Genomic DNA, 27360 nt, shown 5'->3' with positions numbered 1-27360 from the left:
TGTGGCACTCGGTCTCCAAGGGCTCCCTGGTGTTTGTTTACTGCTGGTGTGTGCATGAAAGAGAGCGACCCGGTCTCCATAGTGCTGGAACGCTGCCTTGTCCCAGTTAAGCTTGTGTGGCGCTGGCACACGAAACACAGGTGCCCAGGGGCGTGAGGCACACAGCAAATGCATGGCAAGCTGCAGAGGGTGGTCAGGATGAGGGAGCATGACATTGTTGTCTGACCAAATCGATGGTCCCTACCAGCTGATCCCAGGACCTACAAACAAGCGTGATCAGCGTCCAGGAGATCTTGGTGCCCCTCCAGTGCCATGAGGATGAGGAGGCTGGTGATGCAGTCGTAATCCCCATCTTTATTTTACCCCATTTCCCTTCGAAAGTGGAACTCAAGGTGGCTTACACAGTACATTTAAAAACATACAAAAGACTGACATTACAATGGAATTAAACTGAACTAAATGATCAATAACATTAAAAACAGTGTAAAGCATGCAGTTAAAAATAATTGTGAAAACAGTTTAAAAAGAAACAGTACACTTCAAAACAGTACAGCACCCTCTAAAAAGCCTTTTCTTTAATAACCCTCAGTTCTCCAAATAAAAAGGCTTTGTCCTGCCAGGGTTTCTGAGGCCATTTGCATTTGCTTTGCAGAAGAGGGCATGGGGTGGGGAGGAAGGGGGCACAGCTTCATTGCTTTGAATTAGCCAGGGATGATGGGATCAGTTTCCCATGAGGCACAACTGCAAGTTTCGGGATGTGTGAGAACATGTGAAGATTTGCTGTGATGGTGAAATGGGAGGCGAGGCAGGCAGTTCTAAACATGTCCTGGTCATGTGTATCATGGGAAGCAGAAAATGCTCCTTGCCTTGAGATCAACCGACAGTGAGGGAGGTGTGTTTCATTAAATAGGTCTTTTCAAAAATGCAGGTTAAATTCAATTTAGTAAGTTCGTGTTGCCCTGAAATTTCTTGGCTTGGTGCTTCAAAGTTAATGCCACTGGTCTTTGTTCTGCAAGTCCAGTAAGATCTCTTTAATCCCTGAAAGATATAGCCTTCTTGGTCTGTAGAATCACTATGCAGAGAGATCTTGTTGCACCTTTGAGGTAAAACTGGACTTGCCACTTCATTTCTGTACACAAAGAATTTTGAATTTGAATTGACACTCCCACACTAATGGCATATATATGCCTGTCCCTGGCTTCCACTCCACCAAATGCATCTGAGGAAGTAGACTGAAATCTAGGAAAGCTTATGCTGCCAACTTCTTTCTTTCAGTTAGTCTCAAAGGTACCAAAAGATCTCTCTACATACTAATTCCTGAAAGGTACTCTTAGCAAAGACAAGGGCAGGAACTTCCTGGTACCCCCTCACCAAAAAAAAAAAGACATCATGCAAAGGGAGGTGGGAGAAACAGAAGCAAAAGAGAGGCCAGCTTGGCACAGGATTCCTCTTCCAAGCCTCTTCATCACAAAGAGGGATGTTGGCTGGTGGGGATTAGATTGCCAGGCAGTCGGGTGAGGTGTGTCATGAACACTGTGGCTGGGGCAGCACATAATTCACCGGTGAAGCACCCAAGCCCAGGTGTGAGCAAGGGAATTCATTGCTGGTCCCAAGCAAAGGTCTGCTGGCACAGCAATGTCTGCTGGCTGGCACAGCAATGCCAATGGAAAATTACTTGATGGACAGATTTGCCAGAACACAGAAGGGATTTGGAAAGCTCCCAGAGAGAGGAAGGCCTGAATGGCTGAACAGAAGGGAAGGGAAGTTATAATCCCAATGAAGGATACAGAGTTAGACTTCTGGCCTATCCAACCCAATAGAGTCTCCTTTGACTGGCAGTGGTTTTCCAGGATCTTCAGGCGGAGTGTGGTCCTTCACAACTGGAACTTCCCTCCAACCTTACATAGACTCTCCTTCTTTGGAGGTCTTTAAGCAGAGGCTGGATGGGCATCTTTCGGGAGTACTTTAGCTGGACATTACTGCATGGCAGAGGGTTGGAGTAGATGGTCCTTGGGGTCCTTTCTAACTCTGAAATTCGGTGATTCTGGAAGAGATATCAAAGGAACATCTAATTTAAACCATTCCATGCAGAGATGCACAGCTAAAGCACTGCTGAGAGACTGGTTAACTACTCTCTAGTTTTTTGTGGGGTTTTGGGGCTACGTGGCCGTGTTCTGGAGGAATTTATCCCTGACGTTTCGCCTGCATCTGTGGCTGGCATCTTCTAATCTCTGTTTTAAAATCTCCAATGAAGAAGAGTTCTCCTCCTTCTCCTGAAGGAGTCCCTTCCGCTCTTGAACAGCTCTTACCCTGAGGAAGTTCCTCCTAATCTTTAATCAATTTTTTCCTTTGGGTCATTTGAATTGATTGGTCTGGGTGCAATATCGTTTGGAGTAAGGCTCCCATAGGGTTCCACAAAAGGTGACTAAGTGTTCTGCAAGAGACTATTATTGGAAAGAATACACTTGACCTCCATATTCGCTAGGGTTAGAGGCACAAGACCCCCGTGAGTCTGGGAAAAACGCAAATAACAAAAACACCATGTCTTTACCTGAGAGGACACATCTCTAGGAATCATTAGGTCCTCCAGTGCAAGTCTGTGGTCAACGTCCAACAGATACTGACCATAGTCCCAAGGGCCATCCAATCAACCCTCTGCCAGTCCAGAAAACCTACAGTTGAAACACTGCTGAAACCTGATGGCCATACAACCTCTGTTTAAAAATCCTGCAGTGAAGGTTGCCCTCCTCTGGACATGCTCCAGCTTCTCAACATCCTTCTTGAATTGTGGTCCCTAGAACTGGACACAGGTTTCCAAGTGAAGCCTGACCAACGCAGAATAGAGTGGTTCCAATTTGAGACATGATGTGCCAAGTATGTCGAACTTTGGGATGAATATGTGGAAGAACGTGTACGTTTCATGGCTTTAGGTCATTCCCTTCTGGGTCCTGCCGAGGACTATTCAGGTCTTCAGAAAAACACATTTAGTTCCTTCCTTCCTGTTGGAAGCCTGAGGGAATTTGCTGCCCTGTAGCAAAGTGGAGACTTGGGGAGATGATTGACCTCATGTGTTTTTTGTGACTGTTTTTCATTTCTAAATTTATACAAAATGTAGTGCCTTAGTTCAGATGCCAGTGAGCGCAACAAAAGCAGGCTTGCTGCTGATCTTTCCGAGGAAGTCTAGACCTCTATCTGTGCTTGGTTATAGACATCATAGCATCCTAGAGTTGGAAGAGACCGCAAGGGCCATCCAGTCCAAACCCCTGCCAAGCAGGAACTCACAATAAAAGCATCCCTGATAGATGGACATCGAGCCTCTGTTTAAAAACCTCCAAAGAAGGAGACTCCACAACTCTCCGATGGAGCATCTTCCACTGTCAAACAGCTCTTCCTGTCTGGAAGTTCCTCCTAAAGTTTAGATGGAATCTCTTTTCCTGGAGTTTGCATTCATTGCTCCGGGTCCTGTTCTCTGGAGCAGCAGAAAACAAGCTTGCTCCCTCCTCAATATGACATCCTTTCAAATATTTAAACAGGGCTATCATACCACCTCTGAACCTTCTCTTCTCCAGGCTAAACATCCCCAGCTCCCTGAGTCGTTCCTCATAGGCCATGGTTTTCAGACCTTTGGGTCATTTGAATTGATTGGTCTTTAAGCAGAGGCTAGATGGCCATCTGTCGGGAATGCTTTGATCTGGATTTCCTGCATGGCAGGGGGTTGGACTGGATGGCCCTTGGGGTCTCTTCCAACTGTATGATGCTATGATTCTAGTCATCCTCCTCTGGACCCGCTCCAGCTTCCCAGCAGCCTTCTTGAATTGTGGTGCCCAGAACCAGACACATGGTTATTCCAGGTGAGGCCTTATATAACTGCCCAGGAGTTTCAAATAGCCATGAAATCCTTTCCAGAAGGAGCCAGTGTATTGTAGCATTGGACTAAGACTCTGAATGGAATCTTCCTGGGTGTCCTTGGGAAAGTCACAGTCTCTCAGCCTCATTGTTGTCTGCCTTCAAGTTATTTCTCGTTTATGATGATCCTAAGGCCAAAACTTATAGTGGGTTTTTCTTGGGAAGATTTGTTCATAGGATTCCTATAGAGTTGTTCTTTCAGAATGAAAAACCTGTGTTTTTTTGTGTTTTTTCCACTTTCGTGAGGGTCCCGAGCCCCTTACCCCGGGGAATGTGGAGGGCCTACTATAACATTTCTCAAATGACTTTTTTTAAAAATCCACACCATTAAAATCCCACCTGAGTCAATGTCTAAAACTCTAACAGAATAAGCACATTTTTGCTTGCCAGTGGAGGGAAAACAAGGATGCAATCCTCTTAGCCACGTCTGGGAGCAGAAGGCTCTGTCCCCATTGTCCCCACCAGATCTGCCTATTTAGTTGGTAGAACAGAGAGAAGGACATCTCCTAAAGATCTTAAGGCCTGGATAGGCTCATATAGGAAGACGTGGTTCTTCAGATAGCTTGGACCCAAGCCAGGCTATCTGAACACACTCTCCCTCCTTGCAGGCTTGTTGTAGCAGGCAGAAGTCTGCCATACTAAAAAATGCCATTTCTGCTGTATACTGATAGGCACTAACTTGGTGCTCCCCAGATGCTATGAGCTTATACTGTGCTCCCCAGATACTGTGAATGATAACTCCCATAAGCCTCAACTAGGATAGTGAGCGCCCAGGGATTATAGAATTGTACTATAAAACATTTATCGAACCTTCTTTGTCCTCACTTTCCCACTCATGCCCTCCGTTCTAGTAGTCAAGGTCTGCTGTCTCAGCCTAGGATTTTCCCAGCCGCGTCCCGGATTTGTCCCTTTTCACTTGCTGCCCCTCACTCCTGGAACCTCCTTCCTCACAAACACGGATCATCACTTCTTTGACCACTTTTAAATCTGAGTTGAAAACTATCCTGTTCAGAGAAGCGTTCCCAGGCATTGCATGACTATTATTTGTTATTTGATGTTTTTAATTTGTTGCCTGCTTTACTTTATTGAACACTTTCCTGTATTGTTATGTACTATGTATATGTATTATTATGCTATTATCTCTTAAAATGTACGCCATGGACAGGTCTACTTTATCTATTTTAATGTTTGTATGTACAGTGCTGTGTAAATCTACAGAGCTATATAATTGAAGCATAATAATAATAATAATAATAATAATAATAATAATAATAATAATTGAAGTGACACAAGCTGCCATCTTTTGTTTAACAGCATGGCTGCAAGTAGGATTGTGGTTTAACCATAGCTCTTGACTGCGGCATTAAAAATAGTTTAATTACATGTAGCAAAAGTAACTGGAACTACTTTTGGCAGATCCCAGCAGACTGGAGGAGGGCAAACGTTGTCCCCATCTTCAAAAAGGGGAAAAAAGAGGATCCCAACAATTATCGTCCAGTCAGTCTGACATCAGTTCTAGGAAAGATTCTGGAGCAGATCATTAAACAGAGAGTCTGTGAACATCTAGAAGGCAATGCCATAATCACAAAAAGTCAACATGGGTTTCAGAGAAACAAGTCATGCCAGACAAACCTAATCTCTTTCTTTGACAAAATGACCATTTTGGTAGATGAAGGGAATGCTGTGGATATAGTATATCTTGATTTCAGTAAGGCCTTTGACAAGGTTTCCCATGACATTCTTGCAAACAAGCTTGTAAAATGTGGGCTAGACAAAGGAACTGTTAAATGGATCTGTAATTGGTTGACCGGCCGAACCCAAAGGGTGCTCAACAATGGCTCCTTTTCATCCTGGAGAGAAGTGACCAGTGGGGTCCCACAGGGCTCTGTCCTGGGCCCAGTGCTATTCAACATCTTTATCAATGACCTGGATGACAGAATTGGGAGCATACTTATCAAATTTGCAGATGACACCAAATTAGGGGGAATAGCTAATACCCCAGAGGACAGGATCAAGATTCAAAATGACCTGAATAGACTAGAAAGCTGGGCCAAAGCTAACAAAATGAAATTCAAGACAGAGAAATGTAAGGTATTGCACTTAGGGCGGAAAAATAAAATGCACAGATATAGGATTATGGGGGACACCTGGCTGAATGAAACTACGTGTGAAAGGGATCTAGGAGTCCAAGTAGACCACATGTTGAACATGAGTGAACAGTGTGATGCGGCAGCTAAAAAGGCCAATGCTATTTTAGGCTGCATCAATAGAAGTATAGTGTGTAGATCAAGAGAAGTAATAGTGCCACTGTATTCTGCTTTGGTCAGGCCCCACCTAGAATATTGTGTCCAGTTCTGGGCGCCACAATTCAAAAAGGACATTGAGAAACTGGAGCGTGTCCAAAGGAGGGCGACAAAAATGGTGAAGGGTCTGGAGACCATGCCCTATGAGGAACGACTTAGGGAGCTGGGGATGTTTAGCCTGGAGAAAAGAAGGTTAAGAGGTGATATGATAGCCCTGTTTAAATATTTGAAAGGATGTCATATTGAGGAGGGAGCAAGCTTGTTTTCTGTTGCTCCAGAGAACAGGACCCGGAACAAAGGATGCAAGCTACAGGAAAAGAGATTCCACCTGAACATTAGGAGGAACTTCCTGACAGTAAGGGCTGTTCGACAGTGGAATGCACTCCTTCCTCGGAGGGTGATAGAGTCTCCTTCCTTGGAGGTCTTTAAACAGAGGCTGGATGGCCATCTGTCAGGGATGCTTTGAATTGGATTTCCTGCATGGCAGAATGGGGTTGGACTGGATGGCCCTAGTGGTCTCTTCCAACTCTACGATTCTATGATTCTATGAAATGCTCTGGAGTGGTGCCGTTTCTTTTTAAATACTTTTAAAATAACTATTCCCTTCTTCTCCAAATGAAAATACTAAAATACTGTTAACTGGCCCAGACAAAACAATTTACTGAATTTTAGGAACTTTAGACAGGCAGGTCTTAAGCAACTGACCATTCAACCAAGATTGGTGCAATTTGAGATAATTGAAGGCATGCAACAACAAAATGCACAAAACGCATCATGTAAGCTTTCGGAGCTTCACTTGCTTCTTCCTCGGGAAAAAGATGTTACAAACCATACAGGAGAAGAAAAGACACAGCACAAGTCATCAGCCCTTACAGAAGAGATCCAAACCACCCTCCAAGATGACTAATCTTCCTTTCCTGGGCTGCGGTCAGTAGTGAAATAAAGCCAGCCGCTGCTCTCTGTGGCTGGCTCTTTGCAAGCCTTCCGAGCGCTTTGGTGCAACCCCTGGGTGAGGCCGAATATTCTGAGAGCAGCCATTACGAATCCTGATACGCCCCGGGGGGGGGGGATCCTCGTTGTTCGCTGTCAGAACGGAATGAGGTTGCCGCACCTTCTGCTGCCGGTAATTCCAGGCACGCCTGCATTCCTCTCCAGAATGAGACGTTTGGTATTTCTGCTGGTATTCAGAACAGTAATAAATGAATTGCACCAAGAACATTTTCTCCCAAAGAATGCAAGTAATTATTGCTCAGTAGGTAAACCCCAGTGGCTAACTACCATGGCCAGTCATTCATCTGCATTGGGAGGGTGGTTGTTTAATGCTCCACCTTTTTCCCCGAGGGAGTCAAGGCAGCTTACAGAAATGAAAAGAGATGCAGCTAAAAGTTCACAGAATATGAAAGTTAAAATGTAAGCAAACTATTAATAGAATTAAAAGCAATGAAAACATACCCAATAAAAAGAAGAAGAAGAAGAAGAAGCAACAGCACATTGTGCAAGGGTCTTTCCCTAGGAGCAGTCAAGTCCCGCTGAACCAAGCAAGTCTGCCTGCAGAATAACAACAAGGCTGCCAGTTTAGCTTCTCAAGGAATAGAATCCTAGAGATGTAAGAGAACCCCAAGGACCATCCATTCAACCCCATTCTGCCATGCAAGAAGACACCTTCAAAGCCTTTCCTGTGACAGAGGGATATCCAGTCTCTGCTTGAAAACTTCCAAAGAAGGGTAGTTTTTTGTGGGTTTTTCGGGCTATGTGGCCACGTTCTAGAAGAGTTTCTTCCTTCGGGCTATGTGGCCACGTTCTAGAAGAGTTTCTTCCTTCGGGCTATGTGGCCACGTTCTAGAAGAGTTTCTTCCTTCGGGCGATGTGGCCACGTTCTAGAAGAGTTTCTTCCTTCGGGCTATGTGGCCACATTCTAGAAGAGTTTCTTCCTTCGGGCTATGTGGCCACGTTCTAGAAGAGTTTCTTCCTTCGGGCTATGTGGCCACGTTCTAGAAGAGTTTCTGGCCCAAAACCCCCACAAAAAACTATGGATGCCGGCCATGAAAGCCTTCAATTTCACATTCCAAAGAAGGAGACTCTACCAAACACCTAGGCAGTACTTTCCACCGTTGAACAGCCCTTGCCCTCAGGAAGATCTTCGTAATGTTTAGTAAGGTGGAACCTCTCTGAAAGGGAGATCCAGAGACAGGGAGCAGCTACCCAGATGTCCCTGTCTTGTGTATTCCCACTAGCTCTACCTGTGAGGTGTGATGGAGAGAGAAGGCCCTTCCTAGAAGACATGGACAAGTTCATATGGGAGGATGTCGTTCTTCAAATAACCTGGATCTGAACCGTAAATGACTTTATAGGTCATAACCAGCACTTTCAATGGGCATGAGCTACATTTTTTGAGCTACTGTCCATCATAGTTTGCAAAGAATTACCTGTATTAGTCTATTTCAGGATAAAAATTAAAATAGCAGGAAAAAATCTAGTACAGCACCTGTAAAATTAACTGGGTTTTTTTTATCTTTTAGCAGGAACTTTCCTGGATTTCATTCTACTTTCTTAAGGTGCACTGATGGAATACAAAGATTGTATGCCTGCAGTGGAGTACCCGCGTCCTTCCACATTTGCAGCTTTGACTTTTGCAGATTTGATTATTCACGGATTTGATTAATATGTTCTCTCTAGGGATAACTAGGTCCTCCAGCATAACTCTGTGGTCACCTTTAAGCAAAAGTCACACTAAAGGACTTAGAGACTGCTAGAGATAATACACCACTAGGCACTTGTAGCTCCTCCAGTGCAATCCTGTGGTCAATGTCTGGCAGATGTTGAAAACAGAGTTGCCCTGGAGGACCTAGAGATTCCTAGGGATGTATTCTCTCAGGTAAAAACATTTGTGGTTTTCTCACATTCATGGGGGTCCTGTGCCCCTCACCCCAGCCAATGTGGAGGGACGAGTGTACAATTGTCATAGCATTCCATCAGTGGAATAAAGTGGCTTGGTGACAGCATTGCATCTCAGGAAGTGGACTGAAAGCCATGAAAGCTTATGCTAAAATAAATGAGTAGCATAAAGTGGCCTCTCTTTTAATAAGACCACATAGTGAATTGCCATTCTGCTGGTTTGAGGCAGAGTTCTGTGGGCTGGTGACTTGTGTGCTTCTTCTGAGAGATAAACAATTGAGCAAGGTGTCTCCTGATTCATTTGGACCTGTGGGGCTTCCATCGCATCTTGATTGTAAGACTTTCCACCCCACTGGCCTTTCTGCACTTGAATTTCTGACATGGTCCAAGTGCCATGGCAGAGAATCTGTTCCTTATCTGGGTCATGCTGGGTGCTTTTCCCTTTCCAGTTAGGTCACGGACATCTGGCCTGGTTGCCTTGCGCTCAGATGGCCGCTTCCCTCTTTGCCTGCTTGAATTCCTCCTTAAAAGCAAAGGCTGGACTGGCAAGTTTTCTTTCTGCGCAGGGGTGCATTCTTCCCTTGCCTGTCTTTTATCATCCAGACATCCGTCCAGTTTGACATTGACAGATTCTGTGAAAGTAGAAGCTTGTTTTCATGGAGTGGAGAATGCCCAGAGTCATAAGAGCCCATTCAACCTGTTCCTCTGTCAAAGAGCTTTTATTAAGCAGGAGGTTCTTTCTAACATTTAGGTGGAATCTGTTCTGATGCAATTTGAAACCACTGATTCATGTTCCTGTCTCTGGAGCAGCAGAAAACAGGTTTGCTTCATCTTTTACACTGTGCCAGCCTTTCAGAGTTTTGAGGGTGGCTCTTGAATCTTTCTTGTGTGGACTTAGGCGCTGAACTCTCTTTTAGTGAATGTGCTGTTTTTGTGCAAGGATGAAACAAGGAGAATGCTGGCTTACAGTCAGTCTCACTATCCCCCCCAACCCCAAATTACATAAAAATGGAATTGGTTGAGGTCACTCTCTCTATCTTCAGTGATTCTCAAAGGTCCACCTTCAAAGTGGACAGAGATTAAAGTAGGGCTCCATTTGTGCACCTCTCCTTTTAGGTCTGGATTACCTTCATTGACAAACTGCCATTGTGCATTGCACCACAAACCTCCCAAAACAGGTGGAATGAAACATGACAAATGTCGCTTGGGTTCAAGCATTTCTGTTGAGCATCTTCCCATAAGCAAATCTTCTAAAGATGCCAGTCAGTTTCCCACATCTGCCAGGCCAACCGCCTTGCTTTTTGATTGAAAGTTCTGGTCAGTAGTCCTTTCTCATGCCACAGCAAAGCCTGGTCTTATCAACAATGTCTGAAGGGTCAACAACTGGCTGATAAGCACTTGCTAGCAGTCACAATTGAGTCTTCTGTGTGCTTTTGCTGTGTGTTTTCCGAACTGCAAATACTCTTTACAGTAGGCCTTCCGTAGCCACAGATTCTGTATGCATGAATTCAACCATTCATGGCTTGCAAATATTCCAAAATCCCCCCACACACACACACACACATCAAGCAAACCTTGATTTTTGCCATTTTATACAAGGGAAACCATTTCGCTAACTATAGTGTGGTCCAGACCAGCACTTTGTGCTGGCCTGGCAATGTACTAGGGTTGCGTGGGGGCGGAGCAACCGCACATCCCGAAACCCTAGTACGTAGCAGCGGTGTAATAATGGCGGCACCCTGTATACATAGGTGCTGCCATTGTTATGTAAGCGCTGCGTTCACATGTTGCCGTGCGGCGCTTACGTAACAAGTGTACCAATGGCGCACTTGTTACGCCGCCCCTGTAGCTTTAAAAGAGCCTGCTTTTTGTGGGTACTTTTTCCGCCAGAGGGAAGCCACGTGATTTGGTGACTATGGCTTCCCTCCGGAGGAAAAACAAGTGCCGGCAGGCTGCCATTTTTCAGCGGTCTGTACTGCGCCTCAGCGATTGTATATAATTAGACTTGAGCATGCATGGATTTTCATATCTATGGTGGGTCCTGGAACCAAACCCTAGTACAGTGATGGCAAACCTTTTTCAGTTCGCGTGCTGGGGGCGGGACTTCTACCCCCAAGATGAGGGCTGGGTGCCGGGGGCGAGGATTCCACCCTCCAGGGGGCGGGCCTCTGCCCCCTTTTCAGACCCTGAGGGTCCCTTCTGGGGCCGTCAGAGGCCGGCAAAAGGGCCGTGGAGGGCGGCGCTCCCCTGAGGACACCTCTGGCCTGGAGAAGCCCCGCGGGCGGGAAGAGGAGGAAGCCGGTGGCTCCTGCTCCCATCCTCGGGGCTTCTTCAGGCCTTTGTTCTTCAGCCCTTCCCTCCGTGCTAAAGGGCTCCATGGAGCCCTTTCGCGGGAAGCAAAGGGAAAGGGAGGAGAAGGAGCCTGGGCACGCGTCCCAGCCCTCTTATCCTCGGCCTTCGCTCCCTGAGAAATGGAGCCCTTTCAAGCGGAGTGAAGGGAAGCCGGGAGGAAAGAGGGCTGGGAGGAGGAGACAGACGCGCACATGCCTCTGTCTCCTCCCAGGCGCCATTTTCTGGCTTCCTGCTGTCTCAGAAAGACAGCAGGAGGCCCGAAAATGGCAGGGAGGAGGTGGAACGGGCACGCGCCCGTTCAGCCTTCTCCCTCGCCCTGTGCCTGACGAAATGGCGTCGCGTGCCATAGGTTCGCCATCACGGCCCTAGTAGATACCAAGGGCCCACTGTAATTGTCACAGAAGAATACTCATAGAATCACTGAGTTGGAGGTTTATGCACCAGAAGGAAAAGGTGGGGTTTTTCTCCTACTGTAATGTTTGTGGCTGATTCTCTTTTCCACTTTTGTCCCAGGCCACAATACGTTGATAGCTGGGCCTGGTTATTACCTCGCTCCTTACTATGCATACTGAATATCCCCACCAACCCCACCTATGGCTCTCCTCATTCACTGCACCACTGAAAATGACCCTTGTTTTGCAACTGTTCAACCTGATTCTGTACTAGTTGGAGTTCGACTGTCAAGAGAAAGATGACAACAAATAGGCAGTTTGGTGTTGCGTGGTCTCTGTTCCTCATTTGACAGGGGCTCAGTCAGGTGCCAAAAGCTCAAGAACCCAACGGAAAATATATCCATTATTTTCCTGGCATTAACCTGAAGAGGAGGAGGCACCAGAAGTCCTTCTCTGCATTACTCAAGGCTTTTATATAGGAAATTACCTCATTTGTAGAATCCATCATGCAGAGTGTGTATCTAAGAGAGAGAGAGAAGTGGGGTAAGGGGAGACATTTTGTTTTTTCAGTTAGCAGGAACGGCGATGGTAGTGGAAGAGATGTCTGACGGCAGACATTGGGCTACTGAGACATAAGAAGAGTTGGCACTCCAAATCGTCTGCTGGCACACACTGCAGCCTTTTCAGCAGAGCCCATCATCACTGAGCATTTTGTGGGCAGCAGCCACCAAGAGCAAATCTGGCGGGGGGGGGGAATGCTCAAATGAAAGCCTTTGTCCTAGACCAAAATGCTTGGGATCTTCTGCTTTAAAAAGAATAGAGTAGTGTGTTGTTATCCACCCTCGAGTTGATCTCAACTGATGGTGACCCTGTAGATGAGACATCTCATAGAGATGAAACCCTATAGAGGAGTAGTAGTGCCACTCTATTCTGTGTTGTCGGGAAGTCTCTGGTCTGGTGCCCCTTCTTCACTTCTGCCTGTGCCACACAGTGACCTCAGTGAAGCAGCAGAAGGGCTGGAGGCTTCTGAATGAGGATGGCAGAGAGACCCCACAAGTCCCCTGCTGTCAAACACCACAGCGATGCATCCCATCCCTTCCCTTTTCCTTCTCTGAGATTGTACAAGGAGAGATTCTGACCGTTCAATTCTCTAAGTCCATTGCAACCGTAATGGGCGTGGGATTGGGACGCTCAATGAGAAGTCATTGAGGCTTACCTCCTAACTGGGTTGGGTCCAGCAAGGGTCCTTGGAGGATTCTTGCCTTTTCAGAGTTACCCTGAATACACTAAGCCCCTTTCAGCCTCTTTTCTGTCTCCTTGCCTGCTGTTACACCTGCTTTGTTTTACGTTTTTAACCTTGTAGGTTCCCGTTCTAATCTCCAGACAGAGGCTAATGGTGGGAATGGAGGCTGATTGTCTCTCTTAGGCTGCCAGGAGGGCCATCATCCAGAGGCACCAAACACTGGACCTGGCACTTTTTGCTTCCAAACACCCCCCCTTTTTTTTTTTTTTTTTTTGGCTGCTTCTGTTGTTGCTGCCCTGGATAAAGGGTGGGATATAAATATATTTTTAAAGTAAGTATTTTGCCTTAGTTCTTGCTGCCCCCAGCAAGTGCTTGCTTGCAGAAGAGTTCCCAAGGAGGAGTGAAGCCCTTCTGAAATTAAGGCACTCAACAAGAACCGCTTCCCATCTCTCATTCCTGTTGCTTGTACTTTGCTTTTAAAAAAACCCTGGGGCCTTCCTTTCCTTTGTCCTTCCCCAGAGCCTTACCCACTCACCCCATCTCTTCAGCCTTTTCAAGAGATACAGGCAAATGCCACAGCCCCATTTCTGCCAAAATGCAGGTGTTTGAGGAGCATTTGGGTGTCGCCTTGCCCTGTCTGCACCCCACTAGTGACGCCACTGAGTCCCTGGGAGAACCAGATGTAGCCAGAGAAGGGATTCCTCTTCTTCCTCTCTGTCCTTTTCTCAGGAGCCAGGAGGTATTTCAGTGCATTTGCAATCCCTGGGGAATGGAGCCCGTTTCACAAAGGCATGGAATGGAAACTTCCATGAGAAATGCAGCTGCAGCAGCATCAGCATCAGGGGAAAGGTGCCCATCACTTTTGCTGCCAGCTCTGAGAAACCACCATGTTTCAGGATTAATTTCAGCCTGAGTTTGACATATTGAGATCATTGCACCTTCTACATTTTGCCTAAATTGAAGAAGGTCCGTGGCTCCAGCAAAGCTGCTTCATGTGAGTTTCTGCCTGGGGGTTTCTGAATCCTCTTGGGGGACTTGTCCCATGCTCAGTGCTGAGGATACTCTCTTCAGTGGTGCAGTATTTGGGCATCCATTTCGGGGTTGGTGGGGATACTATTGGGGGGCCATTTAGAGAGTGGGGAGAAAGCCATCAATAGCACAACTCAGAAAATGGTTGGTTAGGATTAAGTGCCTAAAAAGCCCTCACAAGTACCATCATTATCATCATCTACACTCATCCCTCCACATTCACTGTGGTTAGGGGCACAGGACCCCCATGAATGTGGAAAAACCACAAATAACAAAAACACTGTGATTTTACCTGAGAGAATATCTCTCTAGGACTCTCTGGGTCCTCCCTCCAGTGCAACTCTGTGGTCAACATCTGCTAGATATTGACCATAGAACTGTGCTGGAGGAGCTACTTCTTTCTAGGAATCTCTAGGTCCTTCAGTGCAACTTTTAGTTAAAGCTTTGGGACTCTCTTTCCGGCGAGCTCTGCTTGGTTACCTCCCTTGACCTGTTTAGGAAGAAGCTGAAGACCTACCTCTTCCAACAGGCCTTCCCCTAGGCGTTGTGATATCTGCTCTCTCCCCGTTACACTTGCACTTTTGAGCTAGCTGTTGTTGTGGTTTTTCATGTTTGTAATTTTTATCTCGTTTTTAGAAATTTGATGTATTTGTTATGGGATTATATAATGTAGATACTGTTGTAAATTGTACATTGTTTAGTACTCTTGTTGTAACCCGCTTTGATCTCTTTGGAAAAGCGGGCTATAAATAAACATCATCATCATCATTATTATTATTATTATTATTATTATTATTATTATTATAGCGGCTTGCATCTAAAAATCATTCCAATATACAATACATTGTACATATAATAACAGAGCCTGGATGGGTTAAATACAATGGATAGTGAAATAATGTCCCTTATATAAAATGGCAAAATCAAAGCTTTGCTTTTTGAAATATATACAGTCTGCCCTCGTCATACACGTCCTCGCCTTATACGGCTTTAAGCTTAGGCGGGACTCCAGCATACATGAAATTTGCCTTAAGCGGGGGGGGGGTCCAGAATGAATCCCCCGCATATAGCAAGGGCAGACTGTATATCTATATATTTCAAGCTGTGGATGCTTGACTCCATGGATAAAGAATCTGTGGATGAAGAGGGGCGACTGTACAGTTAAAGTTGGCTCTTGTTCAGTGGTCATAGAATTATAGGATCCTAGAGGGCCGTCCAGTCCAACTCCATTATTCTGCCATGCAGGAACTCTCAGTCAAAGCATCCCCGGCAAATAGCCATCCAGCCTCTGTTTAGAAACCTCCAAGGAAGGAGACTCTACTATGCTTTGAGGAAGTGTGGTCCACTGTCAAACAGGTCCTCCAGGATTGTCCATGTTCTGTGACTGGTATGCTCTGGCTGGTGCTCCAGCGGTGCCATCTGACCCAGAGAGCAGGCTTTTGCCTCTAACTCAATGGTCTCAACTGACCACAAGAGCAAGAGAGTGAATGGATGGAGAGACGCTTTCTCTTCTAACTCTTAATAAGGGTTAACTGAAAGCACATCTTTCAGATCTGGAGGATAATCCCTTTTCTAGCTGATCTTTCCTTCTTTGTCGTCCTTTCACGGCTCTTTGGAACCCTGCCATTCTAATCTCCAAATCCAGCCGTGGTTTGATTGCTCCAAGCTCTTTGGAAGCCCTTAATGTTCTCAGGGGCTGAGCCGCTTGCCCTCTCTTTCTCTCACCAAGGGGAGAGTTGTGTAATGATCTCCAAGAAATCTTTATGTTGAGGTAACATGGAGAACCCCTTTGAATCCTACTGATTTCTTTTTTTTAATATATATATTAAACTTGGCTATTACAACTTGGCTAAGTATATTTTATATCCCACCTCAGTGTTCCCCTTTCCCGGAGCCATTTTCACCCTTATATTCCATCCAAAATCTCAATTCCTCCTGCAGAGGTAGTTTTCCATCTTGATTGATTGATTGATTGAAATTTTATTTCTATACCGCCGTTCCCACGATCACGGCGGTTTACAAGCAATACAAATGCAGTACAATACAAGTTAAAAAACAAACTTCACAATAAAAACACCCCAATTAAAACCAGCATAACTATACATCATTAAAATCCACATAGAATCAATCAAAAGTTCTAATCAATCTAAAAATCCATACAATACAACACACAGTACATAGGGGAAATACAGTCAGGACATGTGAGGGAAAGCTTGACGGAATAAATGAGTCTTCAGGTTCTTCTTGAACGACTCCAGGGAGGGGGCTAAGTGGAGCTCCTCAGGGAGAGCATTCCAAGATTGCGGGGCTGCCACAGAGAATGCCCTTTGCACTGTTGATACATATTTAGTCTTAGGGACGCTCAAGAGATTTTTCCCCCCTGACCTGAGTGTGCGGGGCGGATTGTATGGGGAGACGCGGTCCTCCAAGTACTCTGGGCCCAAGCCATTTAGGGCTTTATAGGTCACAACCAACACCTTGTATTGGGCCCGGAAGCGAATTGGCAGCCAGTGAAGATCTTTCAGTATCGGTGTTATGTGGCTGGCCCTGGAGCTACCAGTGACCAGCCTAGCAGCCATATTTTGAACCAACTGCAGCTTCCAAGCTTGGTACAAGGGTTGCCCCATGTAGAGCGCATTGCAGAAATCAAGTCGAGAGGTTACCAGTGCATGCACCACTGTTTCAAGGTCCCCCCGGTCAAGGTAGGGACGCAGCTGGCGTATCAGCCGAAGCTGATAACAGGTGCTCCTAACTGTCGCATCCACCTGAGGAGTCAGGTGAAGCGACGAGTCAAGGAGCACCCCCAAACTGCGAACTGAGTCCTTTACGGGGAGCGTGACCCCGTTCAGGACAGGTGGACAGACCTCTTTCCCAAGACCAGGAGAACCTATCACAAGCACTTCCGTTTTCTCTGGATTCAGGCTGAGTCTGTTTTCCCTCATCCAGCCCATTACCGACTCCAGACAGGAATTGAGCGGAGAGATGCCATCCCTAGTCACTGCATCAGTCGGAGACACAGAGAAGACTATTTGGGTGTCATCAGCATACTGATAACACCGCGCCCCATGTCTCCGGATGATCTCTCCCAGCGGCTTCATGTAAATGTTAAATAGCATAGGGGACAAAATCGCTCCCTGAGGGACCCCAGATGTGAGGGCCCTCTTATCGGAGCGACAGTCCCCCAGCTCCACCATCTGGAATCTACCCGAGAGGTAGGAATGGAACCACTGCAAAGCAGTGCCCCCGATACCCAACTCTCCCAGGCGATCCAGAAGGATACCATGGTCGATGGTATCGAAGGCCGCGGAGATGTCCAAGAGCACCAACAGGGACACGCTACCCCTGTCCATGCCCAGACGGAGATCATCGACTAAGGCGACCATGGCAGTCTCAATCTTCTTTTCTCAATACTTTCTCAATGAATTATTTCCAAATTCCATCAAAGTCACTTTTTTCTCCATAATCCCTTTTTTACTGTCAATCTGCATGTCAATTTATCATTGATCGCTACCCAGAGGCCTTCTTGTCCCTTTCTTCTAAGCTCTCTTTGTCTGGAATGCAGTCTCTGTATTAAACAGAAAAGAGTAAAGGAAAGGTTGAGACGTCGGTGTGGTTTCTTTCCTGGTTTGACCGTGCTGCTCTTGGGCTTTTGTCTCCCCAGTGACACGCCACAACCACTTGAAAGACTTCATGCTGGTGGTGTCCATTGTGATCGGCGTGGGTGGCTGCTGGTTTGCTTACATCCAGAACCGCTACTCCAAAGAGCACATGAAGAAGATGATGAAGGACCTGGAGGGCCTCCACAGAGCTGAACAAAGCCTCCACGACCTCCAGGAGAGGTGAGTCTCACCTGCCCCGCAGAGGGTGGGGCTCCACAGCCAGTTGTGGGTTGGGGGGCTGGCGCTTGGCCCCTTTCTTTTCTGGGTTGGCCCCTGTCTGCTGGTGGGAAATCTCTTGCTCTGCTTCTGCATTCCACTTCAGCTCTCTTGCAAGAAGTCTTGGACCAGAATAGCCATGATGTCCCTGCTCTGCCTTTGGCCCTGCCTTTAGGCCATAGCAAGTGACTTCATTGAGTCTAGGGGCCTATTTTCTGTCCCAAGACCATCTGAGAGCAGCAGAAACTGCTAAAAAGGCTAAAATCCCAAAGTGGCTGAGAGTCCACTTCTGGTTTTGTTGTCAAATGGTGCAAGGGGACTCTGTGGCTTACTAAAAAGGGAACTGGTGCTCCTGGAGGTTTCCAGAAGAGGCAGTTTGCCCCAGAAGAAGGGTGGTCCAGGGGAGTCAGAGGAGGCCAGGTTCACAGGCCATGAAAATCACCCAGAGGCCACTGCCCACTCTGTGTTGGCATCTTGACCCTTTGCTCCTTCAGCACAGAGGTTGGGCACCTGGCTCCTTTTCTGGACTGGCCAAAGTCCATACCAATTCAGCACAGCCATCCTTTAAGCATCCAGGAACACCTTCTTGGTGGCTGCTCCCAGGGTCTGTCACTCCCTCCCTGGGGAGGCCAGGCCAGCGGCCTCCTTCCTGTTCTTTTATTGGCAGACAAAGACCTTTGTAAGCCAACAGGTCTTTAGAAACCAACCATTTTACCAAAAAAGGAAAGAACTTTTTCTCAGTATACTGTTCTCCTTTGCTTTTAAATATGTTTTAAATTGTTTAAATTCTATAGAGAATTCAATAGTATTTTAATCGGCACCCCAGCCATGGGATTTGCAGTGTTGGTTCTGAGGTAGTCTGGGAAACATGCATTGCAAAGGTGGTCCCAGTTCCATCATGGAAGCGTCTCCCCCCACCCACCCGGGCAAACTATTGCAGCCTGCAGAATTGGTGGCGCCTTCGGCTGCAGAGAGAGCACGGGGTTATCTCTGAAATTTGGCACATGAGAGATATTCCTTGACAGCTGGGAATAAGGACATTGTTTTGGTCTTCCTAGCAGAAGAAATGCCTAGGGCATTGATAGGAGTGGGGAACAAACCACATGTTGCAAAGAACTTGGATGAGAACTGAGGGACTCTTGGGTTTGTGTGTGTGTGCACATCATAAAAACAAGTCACTCTGTCTGTCCAGCAGATGCCTTGTGTTGATGCTGAGCACCAACAGTTGAAAGGTTGCTCAAGCCACAAGCTGGACTGTGCTGCTCCCTGCCTCTTGCATTTCCCACGAGAGATGTGTTTATTTGATCATGAGCAAGTTGTGTGCCAGAGAGCACACATTTTTAACATTCCTGACTCTGTTCTGCACAGCTGATTGAGTAGCAAAATCTCTCTGCTTGATGCATAGAGGCTCAAAGGCAGTTCCAGCCCTTGCCAAGAAATCACTTGGTACCACAAACTGGTACACTTTGTGGCTGTAAGATATGTTTAATTAGTGGTAAATGGATGCAGCTGGTGGTCTATTGCAGAGGAAAGCACCTCAGCCTTTTAGCTGATAAGTTCCAGCCTCCCCCCACAGCTGGAGATAGAATTGGGCCCCTAAACAACAGATTCCCCCCAGGCCCCCGAGTTGGGGTGCACCTCCCACCCATGACAAGGCCACTAGAAGATGGATCCCTGGGGTTATATAGAGCAAAGCCAGACATGAAAGAGGCAAAAACCCAATTAAATTAGCCAACAAACAAACCCTGGAGACACAACTCAAGATGCTATGGATGAATGATTTGATGATAAAAAGCCCTGTGCAATTTTCCCCATAGAGCATCTTGAGATGTCTCCCATTTTTTTTCTGCCAAGGGCAAAGAAGAGCCTGCTGCTTCTGATCCTGGAAGGCCCTGGCTTTAGCTCTTATTCCTGGGATGCTAGACCCAGGCATGGCAGCTTGCTCACTTTGCCTGCACTCTTGCAACTTTACAGCTGACAAGAAGGACCAGTGCTGCTTAAGCTGTCTGATGTGGGGAACCGACAGTTATTTTTTTCCAGGCTGCTAGGGACCAGCACCATATTTGTGCCCACTGACTACAGTGGTTTCTTTGTTTCCTGGAAACATCCCAGCAGACTGGCTGCCAGTAGCTGATAGTTTCACAGGGAAGGGGATCCCTCCATAAATTGAGGGGTTTGCAGACTAGATCCCCTGAAAATGAATTACAGTCTCCAGTTCTGGGTACCATCATTCAAGAAGGATGTTGAGAAACCTGAGCGTGTCCAAAAGAGGGCGACTAAAATGGTGAAGGGTCTGGAGACCATGTCCTATGAGGAACGACTTAGGAAGCAGGGGATGTGTATCCTGGAGAAGAGAAGGTTAAGAGGGTGATATGATAGCCCTGTTTAAATATTTGAAGGGATGTTATATTGAGGATAAAGCAAGCTTGTTTTCTGCTGCTCCAGAGAATAGAACCTGGAGTAATGGATGCAAGCTACAGGAAATGAGTTTTCACCTAAACATTAGGAGGAACTTCTTGACAGTAAGAACTATTCAACAGTGGAACATGCTGCCTTGGAATATAGTGCAGTCTCCCTCCTTGGAGGTCTTTAAACAGAGGCTGGATGGCCATTGCTGTTACCTGCCTCGATCTTCGAAAGGGAGAGGCGGGATACAAATAAATATTTTATTATTATTATCTATTGGGGATGCTTTGATTGTGAGTTCCTGCATGCCAGGGGTTGGCCTGGATGGCCCTTGGGGTCTCTTTCAACTCTTTGATTCTATGATTCTTTAAAAAGCAGGGCTGGGGGGGGGGGTCTTTTCCTTGCTGGTCTGTTCTCTGGGACAGTTTCTTGCCAGTTGTCCCTCCCTCACCAGTAAGTAGGAGGTCTCATTCCTACTCACGGCTGTTTATGCCTCCTTGCCGGCCACGTTGCTTTTTTTTTATTATTCTCATAACAAACTGGCTAAACTTGCCCTAAAACTAAAACATAGCCTGAAAAGGAAATGGTCTGGCAGGGCTACAGAACATACAATATATTCAGAGAAGAGACAGCCAGCGCCCCAAGACGGATCCCGACCTGTAGCGGTTGCACCAAGTGACAAGAAAGCTCCTTCTCTCTTACAGGACGTCCTGGTCCAGGCTGTGAATTGTTTTTTGTTAACCAAACACCAGGAACACACAGACACACCCACACTTCACACCCACAGCTTTCTTCTGACTCCACACCAGAGAGAAAAGCCCATGCGTGAAAAGGCTCAGGAGTTCCAGCTGCATCTCCATTTTAGGAATGTAGGAAGAGGCCTCCTGTGCAGAGCTTGACTCTTGAAGTGGGTCCATTTGGCCCTGCTGTGTTCATACTGACCAGCAGCATGCAACCATCTGTGGGCAAAGTAGAGTGCTAGCCCAGGACAACAGGATTTGCTCCGGCCTCCAATGCTCAGAATCCATGGGCCATAAGGGAGCCCTCCTAGGTGGGCCACCTAGAATTGTGGAATTGGAAGGGACACCAAAGGCCATCCAGTTCAACTCTATTCTGCCTTGTAGGGAGACACAACTAATGCAGTCCTGAAAGGTTTCCATCCAATCCCTGTTTAAAGGCTTCCAGAGGAGGAGAGCCCATCACTCTCCAAGCAATTTGTTCCACTGTCCAACAGCCCTGACAGTTAAACATTTCTTCCTAATGTTTAGGTGGAACCTCTTTTCTTGTAATTTGAATTCGTTGGTATGCATTATAGTCTCTGGAGCAGCAGAAAACCTGCTGCAACATCTTACTTCCTGCAGTAGCAAGATGGATATTTCCAAGTAGACCCAAGCAAGACATGAAGTCCAGAACCCTTCCCCTGTCATCCATTTCTCCTGTTCCATCAGTTAATATTCAGAGATATACTGCCCCTGGCTATGGGTGTTTCTGAGGGCCATAGCCAGACTGCCTTCCATGCATATGTCTAATCCTCTTTTAATGTATTCTCTGACAGTGGTCATCACCATAACCTGTGGCTCTGAGTCCCAGGAGCAAACACTGTATGCAGGTTGAGAAGGGGAGCAAGCTCCTGTCTGTCCCAAATCTCCTGCCCGTCCATTTTTGGGGGTGTTAGGAAAGAGGGAGAAGAATTCCAGCACATTTGTACAAACAAACTTTGACCAGCTTCTTACAAAGTGTTTATTTCTCACAGGGAATGGGGCACCAGGTTTTCACTGACTGGGGAGATGCTGGTGTTTCCTTGCCCAAAGGCTGTGGAATGAAGAGATCTCAAAAAACAAAAACAGAAATAGAATTTTGAGCAGACAGGCATTGGGGAAATTTCTACATTTTTATCATTCTCTTTCTCACATCGGCCCATCCATGCCCTTGGCCATATATACTTATTTTCAAGATCTTGGGAGTGGAAGGTGGAGGAATAGAAATGTGAGAGATGCCGTCTCCTTCTTCAGATTTGTTAATCCAGAGGAAGAACTGTGAGAGTCAGCTGCCTTGAGAAAAGATTTAAATTTTAGAAAATGTTTACTTTAGGAAGCAACGTATTCTCTTTTTCTAAGAGCAAAACTGATAAGTAAGGGTGAGCTGAGTTCTGGATCCCCAAGACCTGGAGAGAGAGAGATGCTGAAGGACAGTAGCTGGATAGAAATCTCCAAATTCCCCCTCTCCAACTCTTTCTCTTTCTCTCTCTCTCTCTTTCTCTCTGCTTGGGAAGGTGGGCAGTGATGCAGAACCTTTACACACACACACACGCACACACGCACACACACACCAGTAGGCTCATGGATCATTGCTTGCATCCCTCCTTGGAAAAGGCTTCATTAATTTCCTCTCTTGGCAGAGCTCTTGATTTGGGGCCAGCAGTGCTTCCATTAAAGAGGCATTTCTCTCTCTCTCAGTACATAAATATAATATAAATGGATATAAAATAAATGGAGGAAAACGCATATTCCGAGATAATGGCAAAACCAACTTGCAGAGTTGAGAGTTAGCCTCTGGATAGACATTGGAGCCCGAGTCGTAGTATTATCTCTGGAGAGCAGATCCACCTTGCTTTGTTCAGCTAAATCAATCTCTCTCTCTCACTCTCTCTCTCCATTTTCTTCTTGCAAAAAGGACACAGCAGTGTGCATGGCAAGATTTTGGAGAGCAAGAGTGAGATAAACACGGTCCAACACTTTGCAGCCTTGAGAGAAATGACTGAAAACGCTCTGCTGGCCTGAGCATTTCTCACCATTCTCAGTGTCTCCACAATCAGCTATGGCTCCCTCCTCTACCTGCTGTCTTCTGAACAGGGTTTCCATAGAGAGAGGTGGAAGGAGCCTCTCCCACCATCATGAAATGCTTACCCTTAAAAAAACATGGTAAACCAGGCCCTGGTATTTGCTCAGCATGGGGATGTTGCTACTTTGATTTCTGGGGATTCTGCCCAGAAAGAGTGATTAGTGATGGTGGCTGCCCTTCAAAGATATGCTTTATTTTAAACATGCCACCAAGTCAGCGTCAGTGTTTTGCACCTTACAAATAAGACATCTTCAAAAGATCTGTAATGAACCACCTTTCTCAGGCCTTGCAAATTTAGAGCCATGTCTTCTTGTTGTTGTTGGGTGCCTTCAACTCATTTCTGATTTATGGCAACCTTAAGACTGAGCTATCATGAGGTTTTCTTGTCAAGTTTCTTTAGAGGTGGGTTGCCATGACCATCCTCTGAGAGAGTATGACTTCCCCAAGGTCACCCAGTGGGTTTCATGGCTGAGCCAGGAGTCGAACCCTGGTCTGAAGAGTTAGAATTCAACACTCAGACCTCTACACCGTGTTGGCTTTCTCCTTTAGAGTCAGGTCTAAAGGAACCTTAAAAATAAATTCTGAAGTATTTTAGCTGCACTTGGTTTTTGTAGGGGTTCCTAACCTGCTTGGAGTAGAGCAGATTAAACTGACATGAAATGAGTATGGACTATAGAAACCTATGAAACAACCTTACCTCTGTCTCTGAAGGATTTATTCCAAGCCCTTTGCCTCTCTTTCCCCTCTGATCTGCTCTAATCATCCCTCTGTCTCCTCTGCCTTCCATGCTTATGTACTTCCTACATGTTTCCTCTGAGTGTCCAGAATTGATATTTTGTCCTCCTCATCTTCCTGCCTTCCTCCAGCCATTCCTTTTCAGCAAAGACTCATAAGAGTTAGAAGGGACCCTAAAGGCCATCTAATCCAACTTGCCGCCAGTGGACCCTGTCAGAGGCGGTCATCTAATCTCCAGTGAAGTAGAGCCCACCACTTTCTGAAGCAGCCCACCTTTCTGTCATATAGCTCTTGTTGCCAGGAATTCTTTTCTCTCGCTCCATATTTGCTTTCCAGGCTCCTTCCTTCCCTCCAGCTGCCTCTTCCATTTCATCCCTCCTGTCAGAGAGACTGAAAGCCCTTGGGAAGCCGACAACATCATTGCACCCATGTTGAGAGCACCACTTAACGCTCTCTCTTTCCCTCCCTTGGTTTTCTCCCCATGCATCAGGCTCCAGAAGGCCCAAGAGGAGCATCGCACAGTCGAGGTGGAGAAGGTCTCCCTGGAGAAGCGGCTCCAGGACGAGATCAGCATGGCCAAACAGGAGGCTCACCGACTCAGGGAGCTGCGGGAGGGCACCGAGAACGAGCTCAGCCGACAGAAATATGCCGAGCAAGAGCTGGAACAGGTAGGCTCTGAACGGAAGTGCCAACATTCCCCCTCAATAGTTTTTTGTGGTTTTTTCGGGCTAAATGTAGCCATGTTCTAGAAGAGTTTATTCCTGACATTTCGCCAGCAACTATGGCTAGCATCTTTGGAGAAGATGGGGAGGTGGACGGTGCCAGCTGGCACCCTCAGAGCTCTCTCTGCCAGTCCTGACCTGCTGCCATTTTAAAATCCTGTGACCGTTGTTAGTAAATTGAAGAAAAATAATGACGTCAGTACTTGCACCACTCCTGCTAGTCAGAGAAAGTTACGGTTTAAATTTTTTAAATATGCATGCCTTTTTAACCTGTTGCATGCTTTCCCTTGGAGCACTGAGTAACACTGTGGGCAGCACAGCAGGCTCAAAGAAACCTTTCTAGCCCCATCTCTGTGGTCCAGGTAGGGCTAGAGGTCAAGGGCAGGCCTCGGGGGTCCAGCCTGGGTTCAGGGTGATGACTTTCAAGGAATGCTCGGAACATCCTGGCCCCCAATATCCTTCTTGCTCAGTTTCAGCAGTGGAGGATTTGGAGAGGGAGAGTGTTCAGAAACACTCTGGGGAGTAGCCCAAACAAGCCATACCCAGAGCCAGAGGATAGGAATTCTGTGCCACTTGCTAAGAAGGAAATTGGGAAGGAAGAGGGTGCAGAAGGAGCTCATTGTGTTCGGGACTGTTTTGGGGATGGCCCATGGTCCAGAGCACTGGGCCCTAGAGTCTCAGCAGCCTGTGTTGGTTGGCCATGGCCAGCTCCTGCCCTTGGCTGCTCCTGCAGGCCTTACGCTAGATGCTGTTCCACTTTCCCTCACCACAGGTCCGCATGGCGCTCAAGAATGCAGAGAAGGAGCTGGAGTCGCACAGCAGCTGGGCTGCCCCAGAGGCCCTGCAGAAGTGGCTGCAGCTGACCCATGAGGTAGAGGTCCAGTACTACAACATCAAGAAGCAAAACGCCGAGAAGCAGCTGCTGCTGGCCAAGGAGGGGGTGAGTGGGATGCAGGCACCCACCTGCCCTCTGGGGCCTCTTCCCTAAGAATACTTGGGCTCACAGTCCCTTCATCACATGGCAGGGCCCACCTGGGTGTCGTTGGACTGCAATTCCCATCAGCCCTGGTGGCCCACATAGCCAGTGGGGGGGATGATGGGAGTCCCTATCCAATGAATGGAGAGGCCTGCATGACTCCCACCCCTGTTCTGCACTGATGGATGGACTTTATTCCCCAGAAGGTCAGTGCAAAACAAAATCCTACATTGTTCTCTTCCTCTCATCGTTATATTTTATTGCCTCCTGGTCTGCCAGGACCCCTGTATGAGAGATAAAAGCATTTATTCCATGCACTCATTCAGCTGGAACAGCATGGTTGCACATTTTATTATTTCCTCATTCTTCTCTCAGGTGGGGGACACATTCTCTGCTCTCCTGTCTTTGGCACAAGAGGGTCCATGTTGCAAAGATCCTACAGATCCTGTGTTATTACACACATCCTTATACACTCTGGCTAGAGCAAAGCCCACCTCCCTTGGCCCTCAAAGGAAGGAAGGAAGGAAGGAGCTGTCCTGTGGAAGAGCCCATCCACCAGAGCAAGACTGGGTGAGGCAGGGCTTCCAGTGATGTTTCAAATTGCCTTTCGTTTTTCCCAGGCTGAGAAAATAAAGAAGAAACGCAACACCCTCTTTGGAACATTCCATGTGGCGCACAGCTCGTCCCTGGATGACGTGGATCATAAAATCTTAACGGCCAAGTGAGTTTGCTCTTTGTTGCCACCCCTCCTCTCTGAAGCATAATAAAAGCAAAATCCCAAAGCAGCCTTTGTGCAGTTAGGAGCCTATAGGCCCACAGCCTGCTCCAGAGCATCTCTTGAAAGCCGAAGGTGCGGGGAAGAGGAGATGGGGGTTCAGACATTCGCCTTCCTCTCAACATTCCCTTGGGGTGGATATCACCCCTTTGGAATCATAGAATTATAAGAGCTGGAAGAGACCGTAAGTTAGACCGCCAGTCTAACCCTCTTCTGCCATGCAGGAATACACAAAGCATTCCTAACACATGGCCATCCAGCCTTTGTTTAAACACCTCCAAAGAAGGAGACTCTGCCACACTTCCAAGAGAATGTGTTCCACTGTTGAACAGCTCTTAGTGTTAGGAAGTTCCTCCTAATGTTGAGGCTGAATCTGTTTTCCTGTAGTTTACATCCATTGCTCCAGGTCCTGTTCTCTGGAGCAGCAGAAAACAAGCTTGCTCCATCCTCAATATGATATCTCTTCAAATATTTAAACAGAGAAAGGTGACCTCTGATGCGAGGAGCCAAATAGCCCTTCTTTTCCCAACACAAAGGCAACCCAGATGGGAGAAGTAGATGGAGGGTTTGAGCGAGGTTGGCATTCAGGGCTGCAGCTCTGATCTGTGGGGTATGATCGGGGTGACCAGATGTGTCTTACCATAGACAAGGTCAGGGCACCACAAAATGTGGGGCATTCAAGAAAAAGATAGGACTTTACAAAATAGAAGCTAAAGCCACTAATAAAAATAAAAATTCATGGCCACATAGCCCCAAAAACCCATAAAAAACTATGGATGCCAGCCATGAAAGCCTTCGACTTCACATTAAAAATTCATTTCATAAGGCTTGTTTACAGCTATATTACATAAAGTGTATTTTATTATCTACTTCTTTGTATTTTTCTGAAGAACTTATCTTTGTTAAAATG

At 46.7% G+C, this 27360-nt stretch overlaps 1 protein-coding gene across 4 annotated transcripts in view; it reads left to right on the top strand.

Annotated features, from left to right (window-relative positions):
- The window catches only part of STIM1 (stromal interaction molecule 1), a 136789-nt gene that overhangs the window by 98623 nt on the left and 10806 nt on the right, over positions 1-27360 (top strand). For all 4 annotated transcript variants that reach the window (XM_089513174.1, XM_089513172.1, XM_089513175.1 and 1 more), the window contains exons 7-10: positions 17782-17959; positions 24468-24645; positions 25472-25639; positions 26296-26396. In XM_089513174.1, coding sequence (XP_089369300.1) covers positions 17782-17959; positions 24468-24645; positions 25472-25639; positions 26296-26396 — 625 coding nt within the window. The remainder of the gene's footprint in view (positions 1-17781; positions 17960-24467; positions 24646-25471; positions 25640-26295; positions 26397-27360) is intronic.

Source organism: Sceloporus occidentalis, unplaced genomic scaffold (assembly GCF_023333645.1).
Source record: "Sceloporus occidentalis isolate IW3139 unplaced genomic scaffold, rSceOcc1.0.p SCAF_2, whole genome shotgun sequence".
Lineage (NCBI taxonomy): Eukaryota > Metazoa > Chordata > Lepidosauria > Squamata > Phrynosomatidae > Sceloporus > Sceloporus occidentalis.
The sequence above is the reverse complement of the archived record's forward strand: the minus strand, read 5'-3'. Positions and strand labels throughout refer to the sequence as shown.